The 26641-nt window shown below is 47.0% G+C and overlaps 3 protein-coding genes across 6 annotated transcripts in view; 2 read left to right on the top strand and 1 right to left on the bottom strand.

Moving 5' to 3' along the window:
* The window catches only part of MTOR (mechanistic target of rapamycin kinase), a 58895-nt gene extending 57090 nt beyond the window's left edge, over positions 1–1805 (bottom strand). For all 3 annotated transcript variants that reach the window (XM_071767357.1, XM_071767359.1, XM_071767360.1), the window contains exons 1-2: positions 1631–1805; positions 1173–1281 (exon numbers count right to left, since the gene is read on the bottom strand). In XM_071767357.1, the coding sequence (XP_071623458.1) occupies positions 1173–1281; positions 1631–1750 (229 nt within the window). In that variant the 5' untranslated portion in view covers positions 1751–1805. The remainder of the gene's footprint in view (positions 1–1172; positions 1282–1630) is intronic.
* A 1591-nt stretch (positions 1806–3396) lies between these two features.
* On the top strand, positions 3397–9754 carry UBIAD1 (UbiA prenyltransferase domain containing 1). Of its 2 annotated transcripts, none has more exons than XM_071767193.1 (3): positions 3397–3534; positions 3791–4339; positions 5838–9754. In XM_071767193.1, the coding sequence occupies exons 2-3, from the start codon at positions 3826–3828 to the stop codon at positions 6323–6325; spliced, it is 1002 nt and encodes a 333-aa protein (XP_071623294.1). In that variant the 5' UTR covers positions 3397–3534; positions 3791–3825; the 3' UTR covers positions 6326–9754. The 2 variants fall into 2 exon arrangements, with proteins under 2 accessions (XP_071623294.1, XP_071623295.1); XM_071767194.1 differs by lacking the exon at positions 3397–3534 and adding an exon at positions 3573–3642.
* Positions 4254–26641, top strand: part of DISP3 (dispatched RND transporter family member 3) — a 127667-nt gene continuing 105279 nt past the window's right edge. Inside the window, exon 1 of the mRNA XM_071767188.1 lies at positions 4254–4339. The gene's annotated coding sequence lies outside the window, so the exon portion shown is untranslated. The remainder of the gene's footprint in view (positions 4340–26641) is intronic.

Genomic DNA, 26641 nt, shown 5'->3' with positions numbered 1-26641 from the left:
AAAAACCCCACACAAAAAAAACCCCACACAAAAAAAACCCCACACAAAAAAAAACCCACACAAAAAAAAACCCACACAAAAAAAAACCCACACAAAAAAAAACCCACACAAAAAAAAACCCACACAACCCCCCAAAAAACAAAACAAAAAAACCCCAAACAAACTCCTCTGGGATCACAGACCCATTCCCAGTGGGAAGGCATCCTACATTCCCAACAGGAAGGCAACTCCTATGTCTGGGCTGCTCAAAAGTCAAAGGCTGCATGGCCCAAAGGAACTGCTCCCTCCCTCAGCCCCAGAGCTGGTTTCCCCTGGGCAGGGGGGAGGCTGCAGCATGGCAGAAACTTCCAGTGTTAAACAGAGGAAGAGGCATCAGTGCTCAGGGCTGTCATGCTGGCACCTTTCAACAGCAATAAAATCACAGGAATGATTTAAAAGTGATTCTGTCAGCTTAAAATTAGATGTTGTCTGCAAAGATTTCTCTGGCTAAGAGACTTCCCATCTTCAGACACTTGGAGCCTGTGTGTGAGCCCCAACAATCAACATCTCCTGTTTAGTTATTAAAGTTCTCCTTTAGTATCTCCTATGTAGTTATTATTAGTTATTATTATTAAAGAAGGAACTGCTACAATAGAGGCTACTTGTGTGGAAGGCACAATGTTGATGCAAACTCTGTGAATCTTAATGCAGGCAGCTCTGCCCATCAAAGTCACAAGAAAATCACAACCAGAGCAGCTGATCAGAATCAAAGCAGAGGGGATGTGAGCTCCTCCCAGGGGTGGAAGCTGCTGTTAATGAGCCAGGTAAATTTAAGTAACAAGAATTAATCTCCTCAGACAGAAGAGCTGAAAGTCAATCCAGCCTGATCCATACAGATGGACAGCACAAACTATTCTCAGCTAAGCTCAGGAACAGAATTTTCAAGTGCTCAGCACTCACGTTTGCTTCTCAGCTCCCAGAAGAGCTCAGGGCCCACTAAGCCTCAGGTTTTCAGCCTCTTTCAGCACTCAGCAGCTCCCATGCTGACACTTGCAGACAGAACCCAGCAAGCACCCAGTGAACTCAGCAGTCAGCCATGAGGCTCTGATTAGAAAAGCTCATTATTTTTTAAAAGCTGTCCCTAAAGACAGAGGCATGAAAACTCACCAGAGGCATTAAGCACTTCCACTCACCTATAGCCAGAATGCCTCCCTTCCTTTCATTTGCATCAGAGCTTGAGACCAGCTCAAATATGTGGTGGTTCAACTGATCATAAAACCTGGTGGATTCCTCCTGACTCATCTGTAAAATGCAAAAGTCCAAATCAGCTTTCAGGTTCTTTCCTTCCTTCCTTCCTGCCCCCCAAACTTCCACAGACAGCTCTTCTGAGGTCACTTAGAAATTAAATCAAACACACACTACAAACACGAAACAGGATCTCTTCTTTCTGCCCTACATGTCAACTTTATTTATTTATTCTGCTGCTTGACCACCCACCCGTGTCACCCACTACAAGCTGGGACCAAGGTGAGCCCCTTGCCATGCCTCCTTTCTCAGACCAGCTTCCCAAAATCCCCATCCCCAAAGCACCCAGGCAGCTCCCCAGCCTCAGAGGGTAAATCAGGCCACCTGATCTCACTGGAGCACTCACCTCCCGGAGCTCCATGGTGACATAGTGCTGCAAGTCCTTGGCAGCTTTTGCCCTGGTCTCCTCACTGCGACTCTTCAAGCCATTGGCAAATTGTTGGAGAATGGACACAGTGCCCGACATGATGGGGGCAGCCTGGGGCTCAAGGGCATCAAGTCCTGCAAGTTCTTCAAAGAGAAACTTTATTTTTAATGCTTTCAGCTCTATAAACCACCGAGCTTCCTTCTTAATCCTGCCCTGGGTGTTCCTGCATGTCCATCCCACTGCATGCAAGGAAGCTGTGCCAGTGGAGCACAAAATGACAACTACTGGCTGCATCCCTGAGGCCTTGGAACCCTCTCACCAAGCTGTATCACTGCATCACATCCTGACCCCCAGCCTATTTGCTCTCCAGTTCCTCAAATACCAAAATATTCTCCAGCAGCTCAGGTGCCTGACCCCACGGTGCTCTCGTTCTACATCAAGGGAAATGCAATAGCTGAAAGCTAGCCCAGTCTGATCAGGTTTTACAATCACTCTGTAATAACTAAGTCAAATTATTCCCATTATTACATGACTATCGCATCTGACTCCTCCTTCAGCGTTTTCATCCAAGTTTCTCCACAGAAATCCCCGTGTTATGCCAACACAGGGAAGACTCAGCACTCAGGACCTGGCAAGTGTTGCATTCTCCAGCTGATATTTAGGGACAGGAAGCCTACATACAGCAGCCCCCATCACTGCAACAGGACATTGACTAAAATACCCCTAAAACAAACATCCTCGTGGATCTTTACGTGAGAAAACATTTCCGAGCCTTAAACCCCCCCCGATTTCCAGCTTACATAAGCCCAAACCCACCGCTCCACAGAAGAACCCGCAGCAACACAAGACACCGAAACTTCACCTCCTTTCCCCCCCCAGATAACCCCAGACGGTCACAGAGATTCACCGAGATGACAACGTAAGGCGGCTGCGGGGCTCGGCCCGGAGGGAGGGAGGGAGGGAGGGAGGGACGGAGCAGCCCGGGGCTGCGGCCCCTCCACCGCCGGCCGGGAGCTCCCTCACAGCCGCAGCGGGCGGGCGGGAGCCGGCAGGCCCGAGAGGGAAGGGGGAAGGCTGGGAAGGGCGGGCAGGGCTGGCGGGACGGCTGAGGGGACTCGGGAGGCCGGGACGGGCGGGGAGCGGCTGAGGGGGAGCAGGGAGCCGGCCCGGCGGGGACTGAGGAGGGAAGAGCCGGGAGTGCCGTGGCGGGAAGGGAGGGGGATGCTGAGGGGAAGGGAGGGCGATGCTGAGGCTGAGGGGAAGCTCCGCAGCCGCACTCACCGCCTCCGCCCCGGCCGCTGCCTCCGGCTCCCCCGCTCCGGGCCCCGCTCCCTCCCTTCCCTCGCTTGCCGGAGCGGCGAGCCGCCGGCAGCCAATAGGATCCCGCCCAGGCTTTGATAGGCATGGCCTCCAACCAATAGAAAAAGAGGAAAAGAGAAGAGGCTCCGGCAGCTCCGCCCCTCCCGCCGCGGAGCCGCAAAGGGAGACAGTGACCTCCCGGCCAATCATCAAGCCCGCTGAGAGCGAGTGGCAGTAGAGGTGACCAATGGGAAGGCGGTAAGCGCCCGATTGGTGGACAGCCCGCTCTAGGCCCGCCTTCCCGGCGTCCGCCGGTTTCCGCCTTCCCGTAAGGCCCCTGCGCCGCGCGCGCATGCGTGGAAGGAGTCGCGGGGTGCTGCGCCGCGCCCCTTGTGCGCGGCTGAAATGTGTCCGGCTGCCCACGACGGGACCGGGAGAGGCAGCGGGGGTGGTGCCCGGTAGCAGGTGCGGCGTTGTAACAACGCATAAAACAGCGCGGGGGGGTGGGTGGGTGCCTCAGAGTGACCTCTCGGAGCCGACTGCGCCGTCCTATGCCCACACGGTGTGCTGAGAGGTGTCTCTCGGTACCGGAACCTTGTGCTGGAGGCGGCGGGGGGGCGGGAGCGGCGGTTGGGCGGCGGCGCGCGGCAGGCTGGCGGTTGGGGCGGGCGCGCGCGGCGCCCCTCGCGCGGGTAAGGGCGGCGCGTGCGTCCCCTCAGGGCCCGCGCGCGCCCGATGGCGGCCGCGCCGCCGCCTCCTCCTCAGCCCCCTCACACCCCTCATCCCCCTTCTCCTCCCCGCCGGGCAGCCTAACCCCCACCGCCCTTCTTCCCCTTCCAGGTGCTGCTGCGGTGAGGCGGGGCGGCGGGGAGAGGATGGAGCCGGGAGACGTGGTGCAAAAAATCAACATCGGCGCCGACGGCCCCCGGGGGAAGGAGAGGAACGGAGCGGCGGGGGCTGAGGGGCTCCCACCCCCCGGTACCTGGAGGCAGAAGTGTGCGGCCTACGTGCTGGCGCTCAGACCTTGGAGTTTCAGCGCTTCCCTCACCCCCGTGGCTCTCGGCAGCGCCCTGGCGTACCGGGCAGAGGGAGCGTTAGACCCGGGGCTCTTGGTGGGGAGCGCTGTGGCCGTCCTGGCCGTGCACGGAGCCGGCAACTTGGTGAATACCTACTACGACTTCTCCAAAGGCATCGATCACAAAAAGAGCGATGACAGGACTCTGGTGGATCAGATTTTGGAGCCTCAGGACGTGGTCCGGTTTGGAGTCTTCCTTTACACTGTGGGCTGTATCTGTGCTGCCGGGCTCTACGCGGTCTCGACGCTGAAGTTGGAGCACCTGGCCCTGATTTACTTTGGAGGACTTTCCAGCTCTTTCCTGTATACTGGAGGTAAGTGCTGCGGCCCGTTTGCTGTGAATGGGAATGTAAACGTGGCAGAATTACCTGACCTGCCGAGGGTTTGTACAAGGCACAAGTGATGTGTTTAGTTAACCCCCATAAAAATATTTTCTGCCACTTCCCAGAGTACTGGTACCTTAACTTGCATCCTTCAACATTGGTTGTTGTGGTAAGAGGCATGTTAAATCCTTCAGTTTGAAAGTGGTGTTGAAATATTGTCATATTTGCATCATATTTACATATGTGGCTTCAGCTGTCTACCAGAATTATTGCTGCAACTTGTTGTGCTGTATATCTCAGCAGTATAGTTTGCTGTATGGGGGTTGGGCTTTTTTCTATTGGTGTAATCTGTTTTGCAATGTTTTGTTATTATTCTTTTGATGGAATTTCATTGTGAATAAGGAATGGTTCGTGTTTGTTCTTGCCAAGAGAAGGATGTTTTTAATGTCTTCCTGTGTTGATACAAACATAATTATTAGACAATGAAAAGCAAGCTGGCTCCAACTACCAGCCATTCAGTTTCCTTCAAAGAACCTTGTCAGTTTTGTGTGCTGTTCTGAGCATTTTGTGCCTTTCTTTAGGAACAGGTTCTGGTATGTACCATCACACTAGAGAGCACTTCATGTCTATAGTGTCTGTAGAAATGGGGACTTCATAGAATCCCAGAATGGGCTGGGTTGGAAGGGACCTCAGAGCTCATCAAGTCCAACCCTTGCTCCACTCCCCCCGTGGTTCCCAGCCCATGGCACTGAGTGCCACATCCAGGCTCTTTTGAAATATCTCCAGGGATGGAGAATCCACCCCTTCCCTGGGCAGCCCATTCCAATGGCTGAGCACCCTCTCCAGAAAGAAATTCTTTCTCATGTCCAACCTAAACCTCCCCTGGCACAACTTGAGACCTCTTGTGCCCTCTTGTCTTGCTGAGAGTTGCCTGGGAAAAGAGCCCAACCCCCCCCTGGCTCCAACCTCCTTTCAGGGAGTTGGAGAGAGTGACTTCTAGATGTGAAGGTTGGTATTTGAACCTGCTTCTTTGTTACATTGCTGGACTAGAGAAATTCAGAAGCTTCATTCCCTTTATTATCTGTGGTAGAAAGAGAACTCCCTGCTTAGCCAGGTGTGTTGTTCATTTTCAGTATTTCTGTGGGGAAGGCTGTTCATTCCCTTCTTCATTCTTCCCTTGTTCATAAACCCTTGGGGAGGTTTAGGTTGGACATTAGAAAGAATTTCTTTATGGAGAGGGTGATCAGGCATTGGAATGGGCTGCCCAGGGAAGGGGTGGATTCTCCATCCCTGGAGATATTTCAAAAGAGCCTGGATGTGGCACTCAGTGCCATGGGCTGGGAACCACGGGGGGAGTGGATCAAGGGTTGGACTTGATGAGCTCTGAGGTCCCTTCCAACCCAGCCCATTCTAGGATTCTGTGATTCTATGATTCTGGCATTGGAGTTGTTTGACCATTGCTTCGTTTTATTCTTGTCTCTTGCCACAGGCATCGGATTTAAATACGTAGCCCTTGGAGACGTGGTGATCCTCATCACCTTTGGGCCTCTGGCTGTCATGTTTGCCCATGCTGTGCAGGTTGGGTACCTGTCTGTCTCACCCCTGCTCTACGCCGTGCCCCTCGCCCTCAGCACTGAGGCCATCCTGCACAGCAACAACACCCGGGACATGGAGTCAGACCAGCAGGCAGGCATTGTCACCCTGGCCATCCTCATCGGCCCTGCCTTCTCCTATGTCCTCTACACTGTGCTGCTCTTCTTGCCCTACCTGATTTTCTGTGTGCTGGCCACACGTTACACCATCAGCATGGCCCTGCCCCTGCTCACCATCCCCATGGCATTCTCCCTGGAGAGGCAGTTTCGGAGTCAGAACTTCAACAAAATTCCTCAGAGGACAGCCAAGCTCAACCTTCTCTTGGGGCTTTTCTATGTTTTTGGGATTACTCTGGCACCGGCTGGTGCTCTGCCCAAACTGTAACAAAGGCAGCAAGAGCCTCACAATTCAGTATTAAGAGTGGTTAATAGGGGATATTGTGGGTAGGTGACCCGTTCTGGACAGTGGGAAGAGTGGAGAGGCTGTGTTGAGCTATTGGTTTGATGTGAATGTTGTGATTTCTGGGCTTGGGGAGGTTGTACAAGACACTTCAACAAGTTATTTGTCAGTCCTTCAAGAAAGGAGCAACTGTGCAGCTCTGCCTTGGGGGAGCAGGGTGATGTGAAGATGAGGAGATGGGTCAAGAACCTCGTCCTTTTTCCACTGAATTCTTTCAACTCAATGAAAGTGAGATTGAGCCTCAAACACAAACTCTGTTCCCTTCACAAGCACAGTGATTGCTCTTACTTCCCTTATCATGGTCAAGTAGTCCAGCAGCTCCAGTGCTCAACCAAACACTGCCAAATGTTGAGCATCACAACATGTAGGTGCTATTCCTGCACTCCCATGTGAGCATAGTTCATCTGTTTTTTTTTTCTTTTTTTCCTCAGTAAAATTTTGAGCTTTTATTTCCAAGCCCCTTGAAATGCACTAAAAGTTTAATTCATTAATCAATTAATGCTTCTGCTTGGTCCTTATAATCTAGAAATTTCAAATTTATGTCTCTCTGGCATGTTGGTGCTAAAATGCAGCATGAACAGCCCACTGCCCAAACTAGAAGGCAAAACCAGTGAACTTATGTTCTGCTATGAAAGCTGAAGCTGTAAATGCAAATGATGCAACTGAAAAGCTCTCAACGAGGAGCAAAAACAAGTGGTTTCCATTTTTGCATTTCTTTAGAATTTACTCTCTGAAATTACAGTCTTGGAGTTAAGGGGGAGCACTGTATATGGATTAATAGCTTCATGAGTGGAAGAAGAAATTCCTAAGTTGACAAACATGTTATTTTTTCAGTTGTTGCTCTCTGTTTATTTAGAGGTCTGGAGTATTACAGTTAAATGGCTTATTATAAGAAGCTCAAAAAGAAGCCCAGTTGAGCAAAGAAAGAAAAGGGTTAGAAGGGTTAGAAAAAACATGAAGAATATTGCATTGTCCCTGAATAAAAATTAGGACTGGAAACAGGAAGAAAGCAGTTTTGTTAACAAGTCTTTCTTAATAGAGCCCAGAGTTTGTGGGATGGAATCACTCATAACTGTTAAGATAGCTCTGCAGTGAAATTCCCCACCTCTTTTTCCTGTTTTTTTTTTTGTTCTCTCCTGCAGATCTTGCCATTTGATATTCATGTGGCCATTTGGAGAACTGATTGTTTCAGCCATTATGTAGCAGTGTGAAACCAATGCCAAGTACAGCTGAGAACTGTCTTCCAGTGCAGAGATGAGTCTGATCTGTTACATGTTGCTCAGTGGCAACTGAATCCTCTCTCTGTTGAAGAAAAATTATTCCTATCCTGTGTGCAGGGTTTTGGTGGAAAAATCTGCTCACAGCAGTTCTGGGAAGCTTCAGGGGAATTGTGCCTGGAGCACAACCTTGGTTTTGAACCAAGGCAGAGTGTGGCTGGGTGCTGTGTGGAGGGCTTTTACACATAAGCAATAAGGTAGCAATAAATTTCCATCTGCCAGGGGTGAGTTCTGAGCTTGTGGTGTTCACCTGGCAGTGCTGAATGTTTATTAGTGGGGTGCAAAGTCAGGGTGATGCTACAGGATTAAGTGACTCTTCTTAGGGCTTCAAGCTGGAAATATTTTGTGCAGAAGTATTTTATGAGCCACGACTTCATCTTTTGTTAAAAATGGTCAAATGATCTCTCTCATTTCACCAGGCACAAGACAGAAGACAGACTTCAGGAAGTGTGTTGCTTTCTACAGCAAAATACTTTAGATTAGAAATAGGAGGAGGAAATGCAGGTCAGCTCAGCTGGAGGGAGGGAGACAGCCAGAAGGTTCTGGAAACTGTTTTCAAGACAAACACAGCACAGTTATCTCTTGTTACTTCTTTGTGATCCTACAGAATAAAGAAAAGCCAGGGTCTGAGACCCACTTTGTTCTTCTGCAAGGCCAGAGCTTTTTAGGGATCTGGTCTGAGCTGGTGAATCTGTTCACCTTGCAGTTGGGGTTTTGTGGGGTTGGTCCCAGTGTGGCTTTGTTGCTGCCATTTGTGGGAGCTGCCTGCTTGATCTGGTGTCAGCTTGGTCTCCTGTAGCCATCAGCTGAAAAGAAGGGAGAGTTACTTTTTTCTACTTCTTTTACATAAATCAGAGTACTGCAGCTAAGTTCCTTAAAGTAACTAATACTTGGCTTTTATCTTTGATACCTGTAGTAGTAACAGTGGAAAAATGTAGGATATGATCATTGGTGGAGCAGTTTTCCATTTACTAGCAGGGAAAAGCCCCCTGTGTAGGGTGTGTGCTGACTGCTAGAAAGGACCAGTGCTTTTTGTTACAGAGATTAAGGAAGAGCTCACTACTTGTGTGTATGTTTGTAGAACACTTTTCAATGTGGGGGGGATTCAAAGCCTTTTAATAGTAAGAATGAGGTTTAAAATTTAGTAATTCCTATTAGCAGGTGCTGGTTGCCTCCAGTTCCCTGTCTGAGAAACAATATCATTCCACATTCTTAAAGATCCTAATGCTAAGTACCACAACTTCACCATGGCTTGGAGGAAGTCATTTCACTTCTCTGTTTCAGAAAACACCTTATTTTTGCCTACCTCACAGGGATGCTGAGCCAACATCATTGTTTGAGAGCTTTGGAACTAACAAGTGCTTTATCTCTGTGTGCTTTTCAAAAAGCAAGTTAGAACTAGAAAACATTTTAGGTTTGAACTAACCCAGCAGGTGACTTAACCAATGTAAGTTGACCAAAATAATCTCCATGGAGGTGTTGAGTGATAAGAGAGGTTCCTTTATTCATTTGCTTTGTGCTGAGGATGCTGGTTCTCTTTCCCTACTCCTCTGTCCCGTGCTACTTTCTTTCCATGTGAACTTTGACAACTTTCAGGTCTCTCTGGATGAGCTGTTTGCAGTGTGATGAGTCTACCCTGGTAGATGAACAGATCTGTAGCCCTTCTGTTACTGTGTCCTAAGGCACCTCCTGGCCTTTCTTCTTATCCAATAAAGCATCTGAATTTCATTCTGTTTATTATGTTTGATTATTTTGGATCACTCCAGTTGTATTTTTGCACATGTATTATTGGAGCATCATCCTGGAAGGAGGAGAATCTTTGTCTGCTGTGTTTATAGTGCCTGAAAGAGCCTTGTATGAGTTGCATTTTCCTGTCCTTCCAGGTCACTGGGTAAAACCTTGAGCAGCAGTGCACATCCCATACTGAAGGCAGACTTGGGAGTAGTTTCAGTATTCTCATCAACAAGCAGAATTCTCTTTGATGCAGCTTTCTGTGCCATGTTCTGTTCAGCATTTGCAAGGAGGTTTCAGCTGAACTTTTAATCTTTTTTAATAAAGATGGACTTTTTCATCCTCACCTGTGTGGTTTGCCATTCTTCCAGTGCCATGGGCTCTGCTGCTGACTTGCAATGATTTTATTTGCTCCCTCCTGTGTGACAGCACAGTGCCCACCCTGGCTGTCAGAAAGGAGCCTAAAGCACAGTTTGAATTTTTTCCTCTCAGCCACTGATGCAGCTTCCTATTTTATTTATTAGTAGCGAGCTTAAACTCAGTTTAAAGAAACCGGAGCTCTAAGGGAGAATGGTTAGAGATTTGAACTTCATTTTTAGTCCCGTGCCTGGCTAGGTGGAGCTGTAATTCTGATTATCTGCAGGTGGCAGCAGTGTTCCTCCTGCACTGCTGCAGCACCCTGAGCTGTGCCTTGGGCTGAGAGATCCTCTGCCAGGCTGGGACCCTGCTGGATGCTCCCGAGTTCTCTCGGGGCTTCGTTCCATTGGGTCAAAAAACGATTCCCCACGAGAGAAGGGGTGGGCAGGTTGAGGTGTTGCTGCTCCTCTGCTGTTCTCAGAATCCAAGGTCCACTTTTTGTTGAGTGGCAAAACACTTTCTGCATCAGACTGAAGTGTTGTTGGAGGATGAGGAAGGGGTGTCCTGGGGGTGTGCAGACTCACTGCACTGATCAGCACATCCTTGGTGGTGAAGGCTGCCAGCCAGGACAGCTGGGAGGTTTTGGAATGTTTTTCCCCTCTACAGCCAGTGGATCAAAAATCTTGAGGATAGTGGAGAAAGAAGACTTAAAACTGCCTCATTTTTTGTCTCTTCAGAAATGTCTGTTCCCTGTGCTTGCAAGGGCTTTTAGCATTTGTCTGGTTGGACCTCCCTGGGTTTTCTCTGGTGTAAGGAAACTTGGAAGGTAAATAGGTGCAGATGAATTTTTAATGTGCAGCTGATGTCTGCATGCTTCTGACCCCAGGAGGTAATGGCAGAAACAGGCATTTGAAGCAAGGCAGCCAGCTCTCTCTCAGATTTTAAAAGCCTTTGCTCATGGCTCACTAAGTTTGCTCTGGTAAGATGCTGAGGGCTGAGCTTTCAGAAGAATGGGCAAGCCATGCACTGTGGGGAGCAGACTTCTGGGGACAAAATGCAGTGTCTGCACACTAAGAGATGGACTTCTGTTCAGTCAGTTGGTTTTAACACTCTCATCTTGAATCACTGCTGGGAAAATCTTAAAACTTTTATAGTGGTTTTAGGAGCTTGTTCTATATTCTTCCCATTTCTTGGGTGAGTGGGCTGAGTTACTGCTGCTTAAGCAAGGTCATGCTCCTTGGAGGAGACTACAGAACAGTCCCCTTTCCAGTACCTTAATAATGAGGCCTTTCCCCTCACATATTGGGTTGTCTTTTAGGTCACTGGTAGATTGTTTTTATATAAATCACCTTTGGTTGCATTATACTTGGAGTTTTGTGCCTGCTGAATTACATACTTAAGGAATTAAATGCTCCTCTGGATTTTTAAGACTATTTTTCATTATGAGGTGGAGCTAAATATCTAGTCAAGCTAAAATCTATAGCTCCCAGAACTCCTAAAAATTTTGGAAGGTTCAATAAAACTCAGCACAGCTGGTTTATTGCAGCCATGTGTCTAAAGGAAACAGGCTCAGCATTGGACAGAGTAATGCCCATGCTTTACTGTCTGAAATCAGATTTTTTGCTCATGTATATAACTCAGAGCAGAACCCACAGGAGACAAAATTCATCACGATTTCTTTTACATCTCCTGATGATAACTCTTACCACTGCCAGTGCTTCTCCTGTCTATATTGCTGCCTGTCTGTGTAGTCAGATCACAGGAAAGCCCATGTTCTAATCCAGGTGTTTCAGTGGCCACATGGATTTGTCTGAATGAGAAGTACCTGAAGGACACATTCAGGATTCCTTTGGGTCAGCTGAGAGAGTGGGATTTGCTTCAACATTCAGGTCTTGCCCATCTGCATTCCCCTGGAAGGCCCCCTGTGCTTGGGCACCTGTCCCAGATTTTATGTGTGCACTCTTGTTCACACTCTGGAGTTCCCAGCCTCTGCACGTGAAGACCCACGTGTTTTTTTTTAAAAACAGGAAAAAAAAAAAAATCCAAACAAAACTGTAATCCCTGACAGTCCTCTGCTGACTTCTCATGAGACTGCCAAGGCCAGAGTGGGTTGAAGAATTAAAAATCTCTGCCAGCATTGTGCTGCTTTCTCATGAAAACGAGGAGGAGAACCTGGCCATGAATCAGATGGCTCTGTCAATAATGAGTCAAGATGAAGGTGCTGTCTGAGACATGTGTCACACAGGCAGCTTCTCATGGAGCAAGGAAAGTGAGAACCTTGCTAAAAGACAGGATCTGATACACTGCTCTCATAGCAATGAGAGACTGGGCTCTGCTGCCCATGATCTAACTCTTGGTTGGCACCTTCCAGGTGTCTTGCCCAGGCCAGGCTAGCACTGGGCAGCTCTGCTGTTGTCTGAAGGAAAAGATACAGGGAACAAAAGTTTTCAGCATTTACCTCAGCAAGGCTTTGCTGTACTTTCTAGGGGAAGCTGAATTTGATGTAAAATCTGTCTTACACTCCAAATTTGACCATCTGAGTCACCACTCTCCTGCTAACAGTTTTTGGGAAAAATTTTCATTCTGTGAGGGGGGAAGGAATAGGGAATAGTTTGGGTGCCAGAGAGTTAGTGCAGTAGAAGTGTCTGCCCTGTGATGGGAAATAGACTGTTCAGTTTTCATCTGCCAAACAAGAGTTTTAACAATAAAACAAAAAACCAATAAAACAAAAAAACAATTCTGACCAAAATTCAAACAATGTTGGTGCATACCCAAGTGTTGCACTGGGAGCTTGTGTAGGTTCAAACAGCTTGGCTGAAACAGCAGCATAAAGCACCTTGGGGATGGGGTTGACATTGATGGAAGGAGCCACCATCAAATGGCCAGTGGCCAAAATGTCAGTGCCCCAGTTTTTATTTTTATTTTTGATGTGAAACAGCTGCCCAAAGAGAGTGGTGTTCCAGCAGCACTGCTTCCCCTTTCCTCAGGTGACAGCCCCAGTAGGACAGGAAAGGACATTGGAGTGCTGGGAGCTCTGAATTCTGCAAACCATACCTGTGTGGTGGAGCTGCAGACACCTGCATCAGTCACTGTCCTTGAGCTAATAAATCACTCTGGGGTCCTTGAGCAGCTCAGGGACCAGCTGGAGGAGGAGTCCTTTACAATAACAAAGCTGCTGTGGGTGGGCACAGCAGTAAAGGCATAAAGATGAAGGCAGTGCCTCCTGGAGCTCTAATGGCATTATAATGCATTTCCAGAGCCCATTCCCAGCTGCAGTTTTACAGGTGACAGCTGAATCAGAGATGGAAATGAAATAGTTTCATTATCAAGTCCTTGCACTTCAATTTGCTATAAATTGTTCCAGTCACTGCCAAGTGAGTGACAGTAAAGAGAGTCCCCTGGCTTCTTGCCTGGCCCATGAATATCATTTCAATCATCCTGGAAGGACAGAATAGCATCCATATGTGGTTGCAAGGCAGGGCTGAAATGAGCTGGAAGAGCTGTATATGGGGAACCAAGACTAGAAACAGATTTGTGCTGAGCTTTGTCCAGTCCTGGGCCCTCTGGGGTGTGTCAGAAGTTCTGCTGAGCAGGGGGGCTCAGCCCCTGGCCCTGGTAGCTCTCTGCATCCCCTAATGTTAGTCCTTGTGCTTTGTCCTGCAGCAGATGCCACAGCTTATTGCCTCACCACCCGGGATGCTGGGCTTGCTAGAGTTCAAGGTTGGGCTATAAAAATCTGTTCCAGTCTGAAATCTGCCATAAAAGTACTTTCACAGGACTAGATGTATTTACCAGGCTGCAGGGAGAAATGAGCTCAGCTCTTGGGTTTCTGGTTTATTTTCAGCATAACTTTAAGAAGTCTCCATATTTTTCTCATGCAGGTTTTTAGCACACTTATTAGAAATTCTTTTTACCTAATATAATGCTCAACTTTGTGGCCTGCTGTGACCTGGAAAATATCAGCAAAGGGTCGTTCATGAAGCAGCACTGGTGTGTGAGAGGATCCAGACAAGATCCCTGGCTTCTCAAAAGGTAGAAGGTTATTAACCTGCAAAACCATCTGCATAAAGTAGGCCTTGCCCATATTAACAAAGTAGGGGGGTTGATTTATCCCCAGGTGACATAATTTTGTCTGAATGGCCATAATCTTTATGCCTCTTTTGGCACCACTCTGTCTGATGTCTCGTTGTGTAATGAGCAACTCCTTGAGGATGCTTTCTTTTCCAGAGAAACATCCCTTCCCATTATCCATTGGTAGAGTTCTTACAGGAAGACACTGCTTATAATCTGGACTTTTATCCTCATTAGCTTCTGTAAAGTCATTCTTACACACCACTGCTCATTTGGGTCTTTTTTGGGGTTTTTTTGTTTGTTTGTTTTGGACTGTATTTAAGCCCATTAATGCTGATTTCCTGCTGAGATGGGGACAGTGTGCTTCACTTGCTCTCTCTGTTTTGTTCTGGTTATGAAGATGTTTTACAAGAGCTGAGTTGCTTCCCCTGCCTTTACCAGCTCCTCTGTGCTGCAGTCCAACCCTTCAGTCCTTGAGAGATTGTGATTGAATATGGGTTCTCCTTAAAGAATTAAATGCCTCCCCATCCCCCATGCTACTGCCTCTCAATGCCAGGATCTTGAAAAAAGATGACAACAGAGCAACAAAGCCACACAGACAACTTCTGTGCTGAGCACTTCAGGGCAGGCTGCCAAATCCAGGCTGGAGAGGTGTTTATCCAGCTCTGAGGAGCCAGGAAGAGGCTCTGGAATCCAAGCTTGCCAGCCAGGATCCTTCAGGGAATGAATGACTTTATCAGCCTTTGTGTTTGGGGATCTTCTGAGCCTTTGTTTTCCAGCAGCTGGGAGAAAGACATACCCTGCTCTTTTCCAGGGGGAAACACGGGGCTGGTGTGCCAGTGCCTGCCTACCTGTATTTGGAACATTCTTATTTTTGCCCTCCTGTGATGGTTTGCAAATGGGAACTTGTGTCTTGCAGGCACTGGGGATCCTGCACAGGATCATGTGATAAAAAACTCATCAGGAACCTTCCCAGAGGAATAAACTGAGATCCTAACTTTTCAGGGATTAGGAATCCAATTATCTGGAGAAGCAGCCACCAGATTAAAATACCCCTTCTAACCTCTGATTGCTTAGTATTCCAAACCTATGCCAGCTGCCTGCACCTGAAGTTCCAGAAGTTCCCCAATAAAAACTATTAGGATTACTTTTAAGTAGCTTCCATCAAGCATTTATTATCCAGTGCTAATTCCATCCCGAGCCTGTCTTGAGCACTTTCTGTGTCTAGATGAGCCAAAGAGAGATGATGGCTGTAAAATACTGCACTTATTTACAGGCCCTCTAGGGTGGGGCAGAGTTTGTGGGATTAATCGTGCCCCTCAGACTCTGAGGAGGAGACTTTTTCCTCCCCACTCTTTCCTGTTTGAATGCTTTACAGAACTCCCCACTGATGGCAGGACAGAACTAACCTCAGGAACACATGAGCACAGGGTTGTGGATGCAGATAAAAAACATCCATTCTCTTGATATTGGTCTGCATATGAATAAGCACCTGACTGGCAAGGTTTAAAATTATTTTTAGGTCAAGAAGAGGTTTGCCTCCACGATTTAGCACAACAAAAGCACTCAGCACACATCATTGGCAGCCTGTGATAGCCCAAGTGAACATCTCTGAGAGAGATGAATCCCCTCTGGGCTGCAGACAGAACAGATGCCTTCAGTGAGGGATGTTCTGAACCCATCACTGTCTACAACAATCTGCTTCTGTTTACAGAAAAAGTCTGTGTCACTCTGGGTTTCCTCTCTGTTGGGTGAGCTGCAGAGAGATGAATAGGTAGATTTCCCCAGGATGTGATCCAGTGGAGCAGTGTGACATGGAACAAGCAAGAGAATATTTGAGAGCTGGAGGATACAAGTAAGGGAATGAAAGATGTGATCCAAAAGAGGCTTTGTTTTAAACAGAGGCCCAGTGAGGATTGTGCAGACAAAGTACAGCTGGTTCAGCACAGCAAGGGTAAGTGCCTACCTGTAGGTTGCTGCAGAAAATTCTACATGAGCGACTTCTACTCCTGGTCCTTGAGATGGTATTGAAGGAGATCAGAAAATCCCAGGAGTGCAAAATTCCAGCATGCTGTGGGAATGTTTCCTCCTACTGGTGTGACAGTGGGACAGGCATGGTAGGAGCCACTGGAACAGGAAACCTATGAGACACTGAAATTTTTCCTTCAGCACCTCTGCTTGTGACTCCTCTCCATGTGCAGCCTTACAAAACCTGATCTAAAGCTGAGAAGAGTTTTATGCTGTATTGACTGCTTTTTAATTTTGGCCTTACACATTTTTTCCCAGCCTTTCACTGCCTTCTCTTAACCCGATGAGTTAGATAATGTATCTCTTTCCCCTCCATTGATTTCAAATGGAGCACCTCCAGGAAACAACCAACCTATGAATTATTTTCTTTGAGTTTTTGGAGCACCACAGAGGTGTGCATTTATTTTGTTTCCAGGACAGAAGATATTAATTCAACAGGCAATGGTACAACAGGCTGTTCCTTTACCTTCCCACTGTTCTCTGCAGGCTGGTGGTACATAATCAAAAGTTTCCCACCAAAGGAGTTAGGAACATACACAGTTTGGTTTTATCTGGGTTTTGAGCACAGAGATCACCGTGGCCATTGTTTTTTATTAGTCTAATACATGTTGAAGTCTACAAATAAATGCTGGGACCCAGGTGGAACAGATGAGATGTGACTAAGTTCTTGCATGATTGATAATGAGCAGGGACTAGAAAATCAATTGTGTTAATTCCTGGCTTGTCACTGGGATGGAGAATTAATGAGAAAATCCGTCTGCCTTAATGGTATTTACACTTTATACAGACTGTGATAAAATTGTCTTCAGGCACTGCCTGACACTACAATTTCAGATTATTGTAGATCCAGAGGCAGGAGCAGAAATCCACAAGCACAAAACCTCCCTTCACAAACAGCAAACACGTGGTGGCACAGACCAGCCAGGAGGCCTGAAGAGAAAACAGGCATCATTTTTTGTTTCTTCTACTGTACATTTAGGAACTTAATGTCAGGCTGTGACACGGGGGGGTGATCAATCCTTCCCTCCTTAAGGCACTTTGTAGGCAGTGGGAAGCTGCTCATCTCCCAGTGCAGTGGATTCTAGGGAGCTGTTTCAAACATCTTCAGCCCTTGTCTCTCCTGGGTTAGGGACTGGTGTGCAAGTGTGACACTGAGTGTGACCAGTTTATTCCAGCACTGTATTCTGCTGCCTTCCCTACACTGACCTGCCCAAAAAATCAGGGAGGAAAGCAACAGAAGCCATCGACTTCTGCAGAAATGTTTGAACCTGTCAATAATTCCTCTGCAGACCAGAGTGCTCCTGGACCTGTCTGAAGGAGAAGGGAACACTGGTCTTCATCAGGAGTGGCAGAAAAGCAAATCCATCTCCCTGACTGCCTCCTGTCAGCCAGGAGTTCATCCAGCTGAGGCAGCAGCAGTGTCAGGGATGGTGTATTACTGAGTAAGTCATCCATAAACCTTGGCTACTCAAACACCTGCATCCCTCCTGCTTTCCTTGGCAGCCTCAGTCTCCTTGCTGCTCTGCTTCATGTGCCCCCCCATCCTCCAGCCTGCATTTAACTTATGCTGAGTACTTAAAATTCCTGCAGCTCCCAGAGCTGTTGAAAGGGGAATAAAAGGAGATGCTGTACAGAGAGTGACACTAAATTTGTTTGCTGTTTTCCCTCTGAAGATTTCACGCAGGTTCTTTTCTTGCCATTAACATGTGGCAAGGTCTTAGCTGAGTTGGAAAGTTTTGGAAGAGAATAACTTAAAATTCCCCCTTCTGACAGGCCAACAACTACAGGTACAGGAGTCAGAGGTACAGGCCAGACCTCAAATGCCTTCAGAGCTGAACTCTGCTGGTTCTGGAGCTGCCTAGCCAGCCTCTGTATAGCTGCCTCTATTGCCTAGAGGTCCCAATTTGCAAATCTTAATTGGTTTTGGAGAATTCCTACACCAGAAATCCTGGTTATCTCCTCTGGGTTGTGTTATCCTCAGTTTTTCTACAAAGGTCCTTAAACTGGTAATACATGGTTTGTCTGGTTCTGAGTCTCTCCAGTGGAGGATAACAGCTTTCCTGCAGCCTCTCAGCTTTACTGCACATTTCCAGTTAGCCAGCAGGCAAATTTAGGAGCAGCCTTCTCAAGGCCACACAATGGATTGGTGCTGTCACAGATATAAAACCATAAAGTGAAAATATTTGCGAGTCCTTTTTTTTTTTTTTTTTTCCTTTGTTTGTTGTTCATTTCATGGAGGAGGGAAGATCACATTTCGAGGCAAGGAGAGCAATAAAGGATCATTCTTTGCCAAAATGCACTGAGATATCTCCCAGCCCCAAGGAGTTTGTCACTACTCTGTTCCTATTCCTTGGAACTCCTCACAGAGGAAGCAGCTGTCCAGAGTTGCTTTGGACCTGTGGCCAAGGTGATTTGGACTTAAGGCCAACAGAATGTTGTTTCCCACTCTGAATGTAATTGAATTCAACCCTGACAAAGCCAGAGGGGTGGGCACTGTGGCAGCCAACTGTAATTAAGAACAGAATGCTCTCTCAGTAGAAGAAAATAAAATCTCAGGCATCCTTAATTCTCATTATTCCTGACAAGTTTATGGAAAGCTGGCTCCTTAATCCCCAGGTTTTCTTCTGCTGGGAGTCCCTCTGTTTTCATGGACTCCAGATCAGCATCAGACAGGAGGATCAGTGAGCAGATTGTGCTGTGCCCACACCCTCTGACATTACGTGTGCTGTGGTGTCACAGTGTTAATTACATGTTTGGAGGGCCCCAAGTTGGATCACTTGGATGCAGAGAAGACAGGAATTAATTGTGAGTCTGTGGGGTCAATCCCTGACACGTTTCTGCTTGGCTGATGCTCTAAATGTTGCTGCCACCAGGAGAAACAAAACTAAGATGCTGTGGGAGAGGATTCTCAGCACTGGGAGCCTCAAGCAGTAAAAAGTGCTCTGGGAAGAGGGGCAAAATGTTATTGTGGGAAGAAAAGGCTTGCCTCATACTGAGTTTTATATTTTGGAGGTAAATTATAGAAGCAGCTAAGTGGTTAAGGCAGTTTGCAGGATTATGTTAAATTCTTTGCTAAATAACAGCTTTTTGTCTGATAGTGATTCAGATGCATCCCTTTCCTGGTCTCAATTCCTTGTCTGTAAAAGAGGCATAATTGTTCTCATCTTGCCAGAGCATTGTCATAACACATCTGTTAGGCTCTGAGGTACACAGATACTGTTGTCATGAAAGTTTCATCAGTAATTAACATGGAAATTTAGATGTTTTTCTAAGTGTCCTCCCCAGCCCGGGTTCTGGGGAAAGGCTGAATCAGGACTTCCTTTCTTTTGTTCTACTCTTGATTACAGGAGAATTTCACCTCCTCCTGTTGTGGGCTTAACCACTGGAAACTCTGCAGTGCATGATAAGACTGGGAAGAAAAAAAGATTAAAAAGCAAAAGGATTAAAATCTAAAGAGCTCACCCACTGGTGGCCTGGAGCATCTGCTCACACTGAAGCCTCCTGGAGAAACTGCCCAGGTCTGTAGAGCAGTGCTGGCAAGGAGAAGGTCTGGGTCTCTCTTACTAAGACTGAGCAACTCTGCTCCTGTCCCTTGGACAGAACTTCAGACCATAGATTGGGACAGAACTTCAGACAGTAGCCTGGGACAGAACTTCAGACAATAGATTGGGACAGAACTTCAGACAATAGTCTGGGACAGAACTTCAGACAATAGATTGGGACAGAACTTCAGACAATAGCCTGGGACAGAACTTCAAACAATAGATTGGGACAGAACTTCAGACAATAGCCTGGGACAGAACTTCAAACAATAGATTGGGACAGAACTTCAGACAATAGCCTGGGACAGAACTTCAGACAATAGATTGGGAGTGGGTGGCAGGACCTGGAAGCTTAAACTGGAAAATCTATGTCCCACGTAGTAGAGTGTATTTGATGGGGTTTAACTTTGTTTTCTTTCCTGGGGAAACCATGATGAGTTTCTCTGATTTGTTGTTTGGTTTCTTTTAAAAACATCTTAAACATTGTGGACTGATCCTGAGAATGTCTTGTGAGTGAATGCAAGCAGCTACAGCCTTCTTATGCCAGCTCATATTTGGGATGAGTAGGATTAAGTCAAGCACTGCAGAAGAGAGGAACCCATGATCTGGGGAGGATGGAGTCTGTGTTTTGTCCACAGTCATTCAGAGATTTCCTTGAAATTGCTGGTGTGAATTGCATAGGAACTGAGAATGAGTGGTTGGAGAGGGAAAGGGAGGCACGGAAATGGAAATAGGTCCAGGGAGAGAACTCAAATAAAAAATAAAATAAAAATCTCAGCATTTTTTTCCTGCACAATATTGATACTTGTACGGGTACTCAAAGACCTTTGAAGACTTTGATTTGGCAGAGCTGAATGCCAGAGTGCAGCAGGATGTCCTTCATGGTGAGAATACTCATGAATTTAATTTCAGGGAAAGATCCCTTTGCTTAATTCTTAAAGAGCACTTGTAGAGATTCATTATCTGGTTTCAGAGTTTCCTCTCATCTAACTCCATTCCTGTCTTAACAGGGGATTAATGTGTCATCTGTCTGGCTTCTGAGCTGTGATGGGAGAGTGGAAAATGATGGATTTGACAGAGTAGCTAAAGTTGGTGTTCATCTTAGGGAATCAGATATTAAAATGCTTCAACAAAACCAGAGGCTCTGAATGCTGCACAAGCTTGAAATGACTGAGGGGCTGATGAGATGTAACAATAGGAGTAAGGGGGAGGTTTATTAACAGGAACTCAGAGTAGCTGAATAACTCATAAATCTTTCATGAACATCACAAAAATGTGGGATGAAATCCTAAACACTGTAGATAGGCATATGGAGAGATACAGATATATTTCTTTTGTATGAGAATGTCTTGGTAAATTCTTATCTTTTGAAATGAAGGAACTATCTGGTTTGGATTTATATTATTTTTCTGCAGTCTGAGAATCCATTGAACACTTTGTCTCAGAGTTTTTTGAGCTCCTTCTATAGAGGGTATAGGGAGGGAAAACATTTAAAGAACAGCTGACTGTGAAATAGTTACTCCAAAACAGGAATGAGATAGAGCAGGTAAGTGAGGTTGCACTCCAGTTTATTAATAAAGAAACTTCTGCAATTTCAGTTTGTGATAAAAAATCTGATTTTCTCTTCTTATTCCCTGCTGATGGCCCAGTAAAATGGCCCCAGGAAGCCAAAGTTGCCCAGGGGGGGAGACACCTGGGGAGAGCACCCTGAGGATGTGTGATGGGCATTTCTTTTTGTATCTGCATCCCAAGTACTAAGATCTTATGCCCCATTTTCCTCTCTGCTTGGACTCTCCCATTCTCCAGTTGCTCTACAGAGTGCTATGAGCTCTGGAGGCTAAGGAAGCCCTTGTCTTGTCTTCAGGGAAATTCCATCAGGCAGAAAGGGTTTTTTTATCCCAGGTATCTGCCCCAGGGCCCTCACCTCCAGCCAAAGCAGTGTCAGTTCTGGTGATAGGGCTTCAGTTACATCACTAGATGGAGCTCACAACATGAGAAATACTTGGATGAGAAAAGCCAAATGCTGTTTTATTGACAAAGTTGGCTGTTTTAGAAGCTGGTGTGGGAGGGGAGGCAAAGTAATGTGTGTGGAAAAGATTTAATGTGAAGAGAATGGAGTGGAACGTGTGTCCAGGGAAGAGGGGTTCTGGAAAATGGGGGTGAAGAACCATGAGCTTGGGAGCTGCTGCACTGGAGTGAAGGTTTAAACTGCCCTTGGGTGAGAAACACTGATCTCTGAGCATCTGCTGGGTCCCAGGTTTGTGGATAGTTTGGGCAGCTGTCCCAAAAGCATCTTGCTCTCAGGTAAGGATGCTGAATGCAGGACAAGCTCAGGTGGGTGTGAGCACTTTGTCTCTGCAGGCAGGTGTACATCACAGCCTCTCTTTGCATCAGGTTGTTCCAGCCTTTCTCACAGCCCAGGCCAGTTGGGTCACTGACACCACAGAGAATCATAGAATCATAGAATCATAGAATCATAGAATAGGCTGGGTTGGAAGGGACCTCAGAGATCATCGAGTCCAACCCTTGAACAACTACTGCCACAGTCACCAGACCATGGCACTGAGTGCCATATTGAGTCGCTTTTTAAATGTCTCCAGGGACGAAGAGTCCACCACCTCCCCAGGCAGCCCGTTCCAATGTCTGATCACCCTTTCCGTGAAAAAATTCTTTCTAATGTCCAATCTGAACTTCCCCCGGCACAATTTAAGACCATGGCCTCTTGTCTTGCTGAGAGTTGCCTGGGAAAAGAGCCCAACCCCCCCCTGGCTCCAACCTCCTTTCAGGGAGTTGGAGAGAGTGATGAGGTCTCCCCTGAGCCTCCTCTTCTCCAGCCTCAACACCCCCAGCTCCCTCAGCCCTTCCTCACAGGACTTGTGCTGGATCCCTTCCCAGCCTCCTTGCTCTTCTCTGGACCTGCTCCAGCACCTCAATCTCCTTCCTGAGCTGAGGGGCCCAGAACTGGACACAGGACTCAAGCTGTGGCCTCCCCAGGGCTGAGCACAGGGGCAGAATCCCTTCCCTGGACCTGCTGGCCACGCTGTTCCTGAGCCAGCCCAGGATGCCATTGGCCTTCTTGGCCACCTGGGCACACTGCTGGCTCATGTTCATCTTCCTGTCAATCCAGAGAAACAAACTTTCTGTATGAGGGAATTGCCCAGATTGATGCCTTTGTATCCACCTTCTGCACCGTTCACACCACCTGAGCTTGTGAGGCAGAGGGAAGGACATTTTAATTCCACTTCTCTCAGCATCAGGATCAATGAAGGAACTCATCATTTGGCAAGTCAGGGAGCAATAATAATTCCAAATGACAAGTGAAACTAAGCAACCTTGCCTGCCTAGTGAGCAGTAGAGGAAATGAACTTAGTGAAACATTTTCATAACTGATTTCAGGTAACAAATTTGTTAGGTAAATAAAAACCTCCCTCCAGAGACATTTTGCAAAAGGAGGAGGAAAAACCTATTGAGAAAGTTACTTGGTGGGATTTCCCTGGCTAGTAAGCTCTTTGCTGCAGGGATCACCAGGGGTGATCTGGCTCAAGCAGAATCATTCCAAGGATGAATTTCTTCTCTTCTGCTCTCTCTCAGGATCCCTGGGGTATTAAACCCAGCCCAGGAGAGGTGATATCTCTTGCTGCCTCATCTGGCTTTGGAGCTGGAGTCCTTGGGCATTAACAGACTCCTCCAGAGCCAGGCAGTGCCAGCACCAGCATGTTGTGGCTGTGGTACCATTCTTGAGTTTCTTAATGGCAGAGTGTAATGACTAGCTCTGTTACCATATCACTGACACAGAGCATTACTAATTATGATGATTAATGGGTTTAATTTACTTAGAAAGAATAATGTGCCATAATTCCATTGTCAACGCTGAAAATCTGGAGTTCCAGCTTTTGATTCTGCCAGCACTGTTATTACAAACCCTTTTGTGCTGGAGAAAAGTCATTGAGAGATGTTATTTCCCACATGGTTTAGAATACAAGCTGCCTTGGGAATTTCTCTATCCACTGATAAGGCTGCTTTGCCACCAAGAAGGCAGTAGGAGAAATTCTGTCTTACTTTTTCTTTCCTGTGCTTAAAATTTTCTTTAATGATGCTTTTATAAACAATAAGAAATATTTATTACCTGTTGTGTGGAAGTAAAGGAGTGTGCTGGGTCCTTTTTCTAGTGGTAGATGAGAGATAGATCTTGGTGGTAAAGGATATGAAATGTGTTATTTCATTTGGAGCTGCTGGCTGGACAGGCCCTTGGTGCAGCATTTTCCAGCTCCCAGCATTTTCCAACTGGTACTGCCTCTTGCAGGTCTGTGGGTCTCCTAAGCTCAAAGGAGCAGTACTGGAAGGGAGTGCTTACACCAGTGACAGAAATTGCAATTTCTGTCAATGTGAAGTTTGAAAAAAACATTACATTTTTAGTGTCAAAGCCTCCAAAGATCACTGGGGCCCCAGCTGTGGTGATTCAAAGGTCCCTGCACACCGTGGATCTCTCCAGGACATCCTGGCTGATTTTCTGATTTCTTCCCACTTCTCAGGCTGGCCTGGCTGTGACTTCCAGGCACCACACAGTTAAATTCCTTAGATCACTTTTGTGCTCTCTAAGCAAGGCAGAAGAGGTCAGACACAATGCACTATTGTCTGTGATCCAGGAATCTTTGTGGCTTTAATTGTTGATTTAATTATGTCTTCCTCTGAGCAAGAAAGGTTCCCCAGAGGTAAAATAATTTAAAAAAAAAGCAAACCACATTTCCTTTCCCAGCTGTCAATCTGAGATCTAGTGACTGTGCTCACAGCAGCTATAAATAAACTCTGCTTAAGCCCCAGTGGCTGTTGTGATTCTTGTGAATCACCCAATTGACACAGCTTTGATCTCTGCATCTCTGCCTCTCCCATTACTTACCCAGTATCACAGTTTCCTGAGATCTGTGCTCGTGTCAGGACTTTGCACCAGGATCTGTGCCTGGCAAAGAAATAGCTCACATGGCCCTAGTGCTGCAGAAGCATTAAAACAAATTAATTGCTCCATGACTGAGAGGAAACTGAGGCAGGGAAAGATCAGCCACAGCCTCCCAGCTGTCAGAGAGAAACAGGAGGATGCAGCCCCCCTGAATGCTGATTTCTGACTTAAATCTCATCTAATCTGTGCAGCACGTGGCACAGGTATCCAACCTTTCTGCAGAAATCTCCCTTTCAGCTGCTTGCTGTAGCACTTGCCCTTTCATATTGATGCACATGAAGGTCACAATGATCCTTGATAGGTGGATGATACTTTCCAGCCACACCAGATGAAGGAAATCTGAGTGATTTACAATATCGAGCAAGGAGTTGCCAGAGATCTGTGATTTTTCCAGCCAAACTCAAGTCTCATTGAAGCCTTACATGGATTTTTCTGGCTTCAATGAGAGTTGTAGGAAGCTATTACTCTGCCAGCATTGGAGTGCTGAGGTGCTTAATGCATTTTAATGGTTCTGCTGCTCCTGCTTCCTGCCCTTGTCAGCAGAGCAGGATCAGGGGCTCAGGGAGGTGGGGGCTGCACACAGTAATGAGCACCAAGGTGTCCTCTGCAACAGAGTCAGGACTCTTGGAGGAATATCCTGCTGGAAAGAAAGGATGCTGCTCCAGCTCTGAAATCCTCAGAATGATGACCCGGGCAGCCTGCCTGGTCCTTGCTGAGCCTCTCCGAGCCAGCGTGTTGTGCACCCCAGGCAGAGTGCTCCTTCTCTGCAGAGCTTTGCTTTGTGCTCTCTATCTGCCTGCAGTCCATGCTGCTGGGCTTACATACCTAATGATCTGACAGCTTGCCAAAAACCTTCCTTCCTTCTTCAGCTGCCTCTTCAGCTGCTCGCTCTAACCACAAAAAGAGAATCTGAAATCATCCGAATCTGAATCTGAAACCAGGGAGCTCTCTAGCAGGCTGGCTCTCTCACCTTCTGCACTTTTCTGCTTTTCCTCTTTTTTTTTTCCTAGCCTTCTTTTGAGAGGGCTCTTTGCTCTTACTTTGTGCACTGGAGGACGTGGGGCAAGATCCTCACTGAACCTGCTCAGCACACAGGTCAGAACTGTTCATTCTGTCACTGCCCCTTCTCTCCCTCATAGCCCCAAGCCAGATAAATCTGAGCTTGCCAGCAAAGCCACTGACTCCTCTTGTCTGCTTTCTCTCCAAAGGTTTATCTGTGCTCAGATGTGGCCTCCACCCCACTCTTGATTTGGAAGGGGAAAAATTCTCTGTGCACTGCAGGAAGTGCCCGATGAGACAGAGGGCAAGCCCTGGGCCTCCACATTGGCAAACAGCACAAGTCCTTTTTCCTCCACCCATTTCCTCTATTTTTAGGTAATGTCTTCGTGGTGTTGATACAGAACCAACACACAGGGCAGAGGGGCCATGATTTCATTTCAGATCTTTAGGAATGTTGTGGTATCCCAGGAAATATTTTGCCTCAAAAAGCAAATCACTGTCTGTGATTTGTGATTCCTGACTGGCTCAGCTGTTAAGTACCCATTAAATCTGCCTCCCCTCAAATGGAGCAGGATTGTCAGTATCCATTCCCTCTTGCTCCACTGAAACAGTTAATAGATAATGTTCATGTTTGTAGTCCTGCCAGGAGATTCTTAATTACCTGTATGGTTTTATTACATAATGGCAATGTTTGCTCCGTTAGGTTATTGGCATCTTTGCAGGAAGCAAACAAACCTACTGGCATCCATCAAGTTGAGTAATTACAGAGAATTTGTTTACTTTTTTCAGGTTTCCTGATCAATACTGGCACTGGCTCTGCAGCCTGGGCTCTCAGCCTGCCAGGCAGCTCTTATCCTCCTGCCTTAGCAGTCAGCTTGCTGGGAGATGATGAAGGCTCCGTAGTCCTAAAGGATCAGGAAAGGACCAGACAAATGCTGAAGTTTCCTTCCAAAAAGCCAAGGCCCAGGCAATGCCCAGATTGTGAGCTCTTCCTGTAGTATTTTACACCTAGTAGAATCCAGACTGTTGGACCAAAGCTGTTTTTTACAGAGAGGTGGGAAGTGCCTTTGGGACATGGAACGAAGAGGTTTCCATTCTCATCAGCAACAAGCTGTGTGTGTAGAGGCAGAACCTCTTCTGTCTGTGTTAGGATTTACCTGGCAGGGCTTTGGAATGTTTAAGGTTGTGTGGCCTGACCTTCCCCAAGTGAAGCATGGCAGGAATGTGTGACACCATCAGTCCCTGAGCTCGGAGCTGTGGCACAGCCTGGTGCAGGGATTTC

Source organism: Heliangelus exortis, chromosome 23 (assembly GCF_036169615.1).
Source record: "Heliangelus exortis chromosome 23, bHelExo1.hap1, whole genome shotgun sequence".
Taxonomy (NCBI): Eukaryota; Metazoa; Chordata; class Aves; order Apodiformes; family Trochilidae; genus Heliangelus; species Heliangelus exortis.
This window is presented reverse-complemented; position numbering and strand designations above follow the sequence as displayed.

Excerpts from the sequence above, each read along its gene's own strand:
- UBIAD1 (XM_071767193.1), top strand. The coding sequence starts at position 3,826 with ATGGAGCCGGGAGACGTGGTGCAAAAAATCAACATCGGCGCCGACGGC. Across the intron at positions 4,340-5,837 it reads CTCTTTCCTGTATACTGGAG|GCATCGGATTTAAATACGTA; the intron begins GTAAGTGCTGCG and ends CTCTTGCCACAG.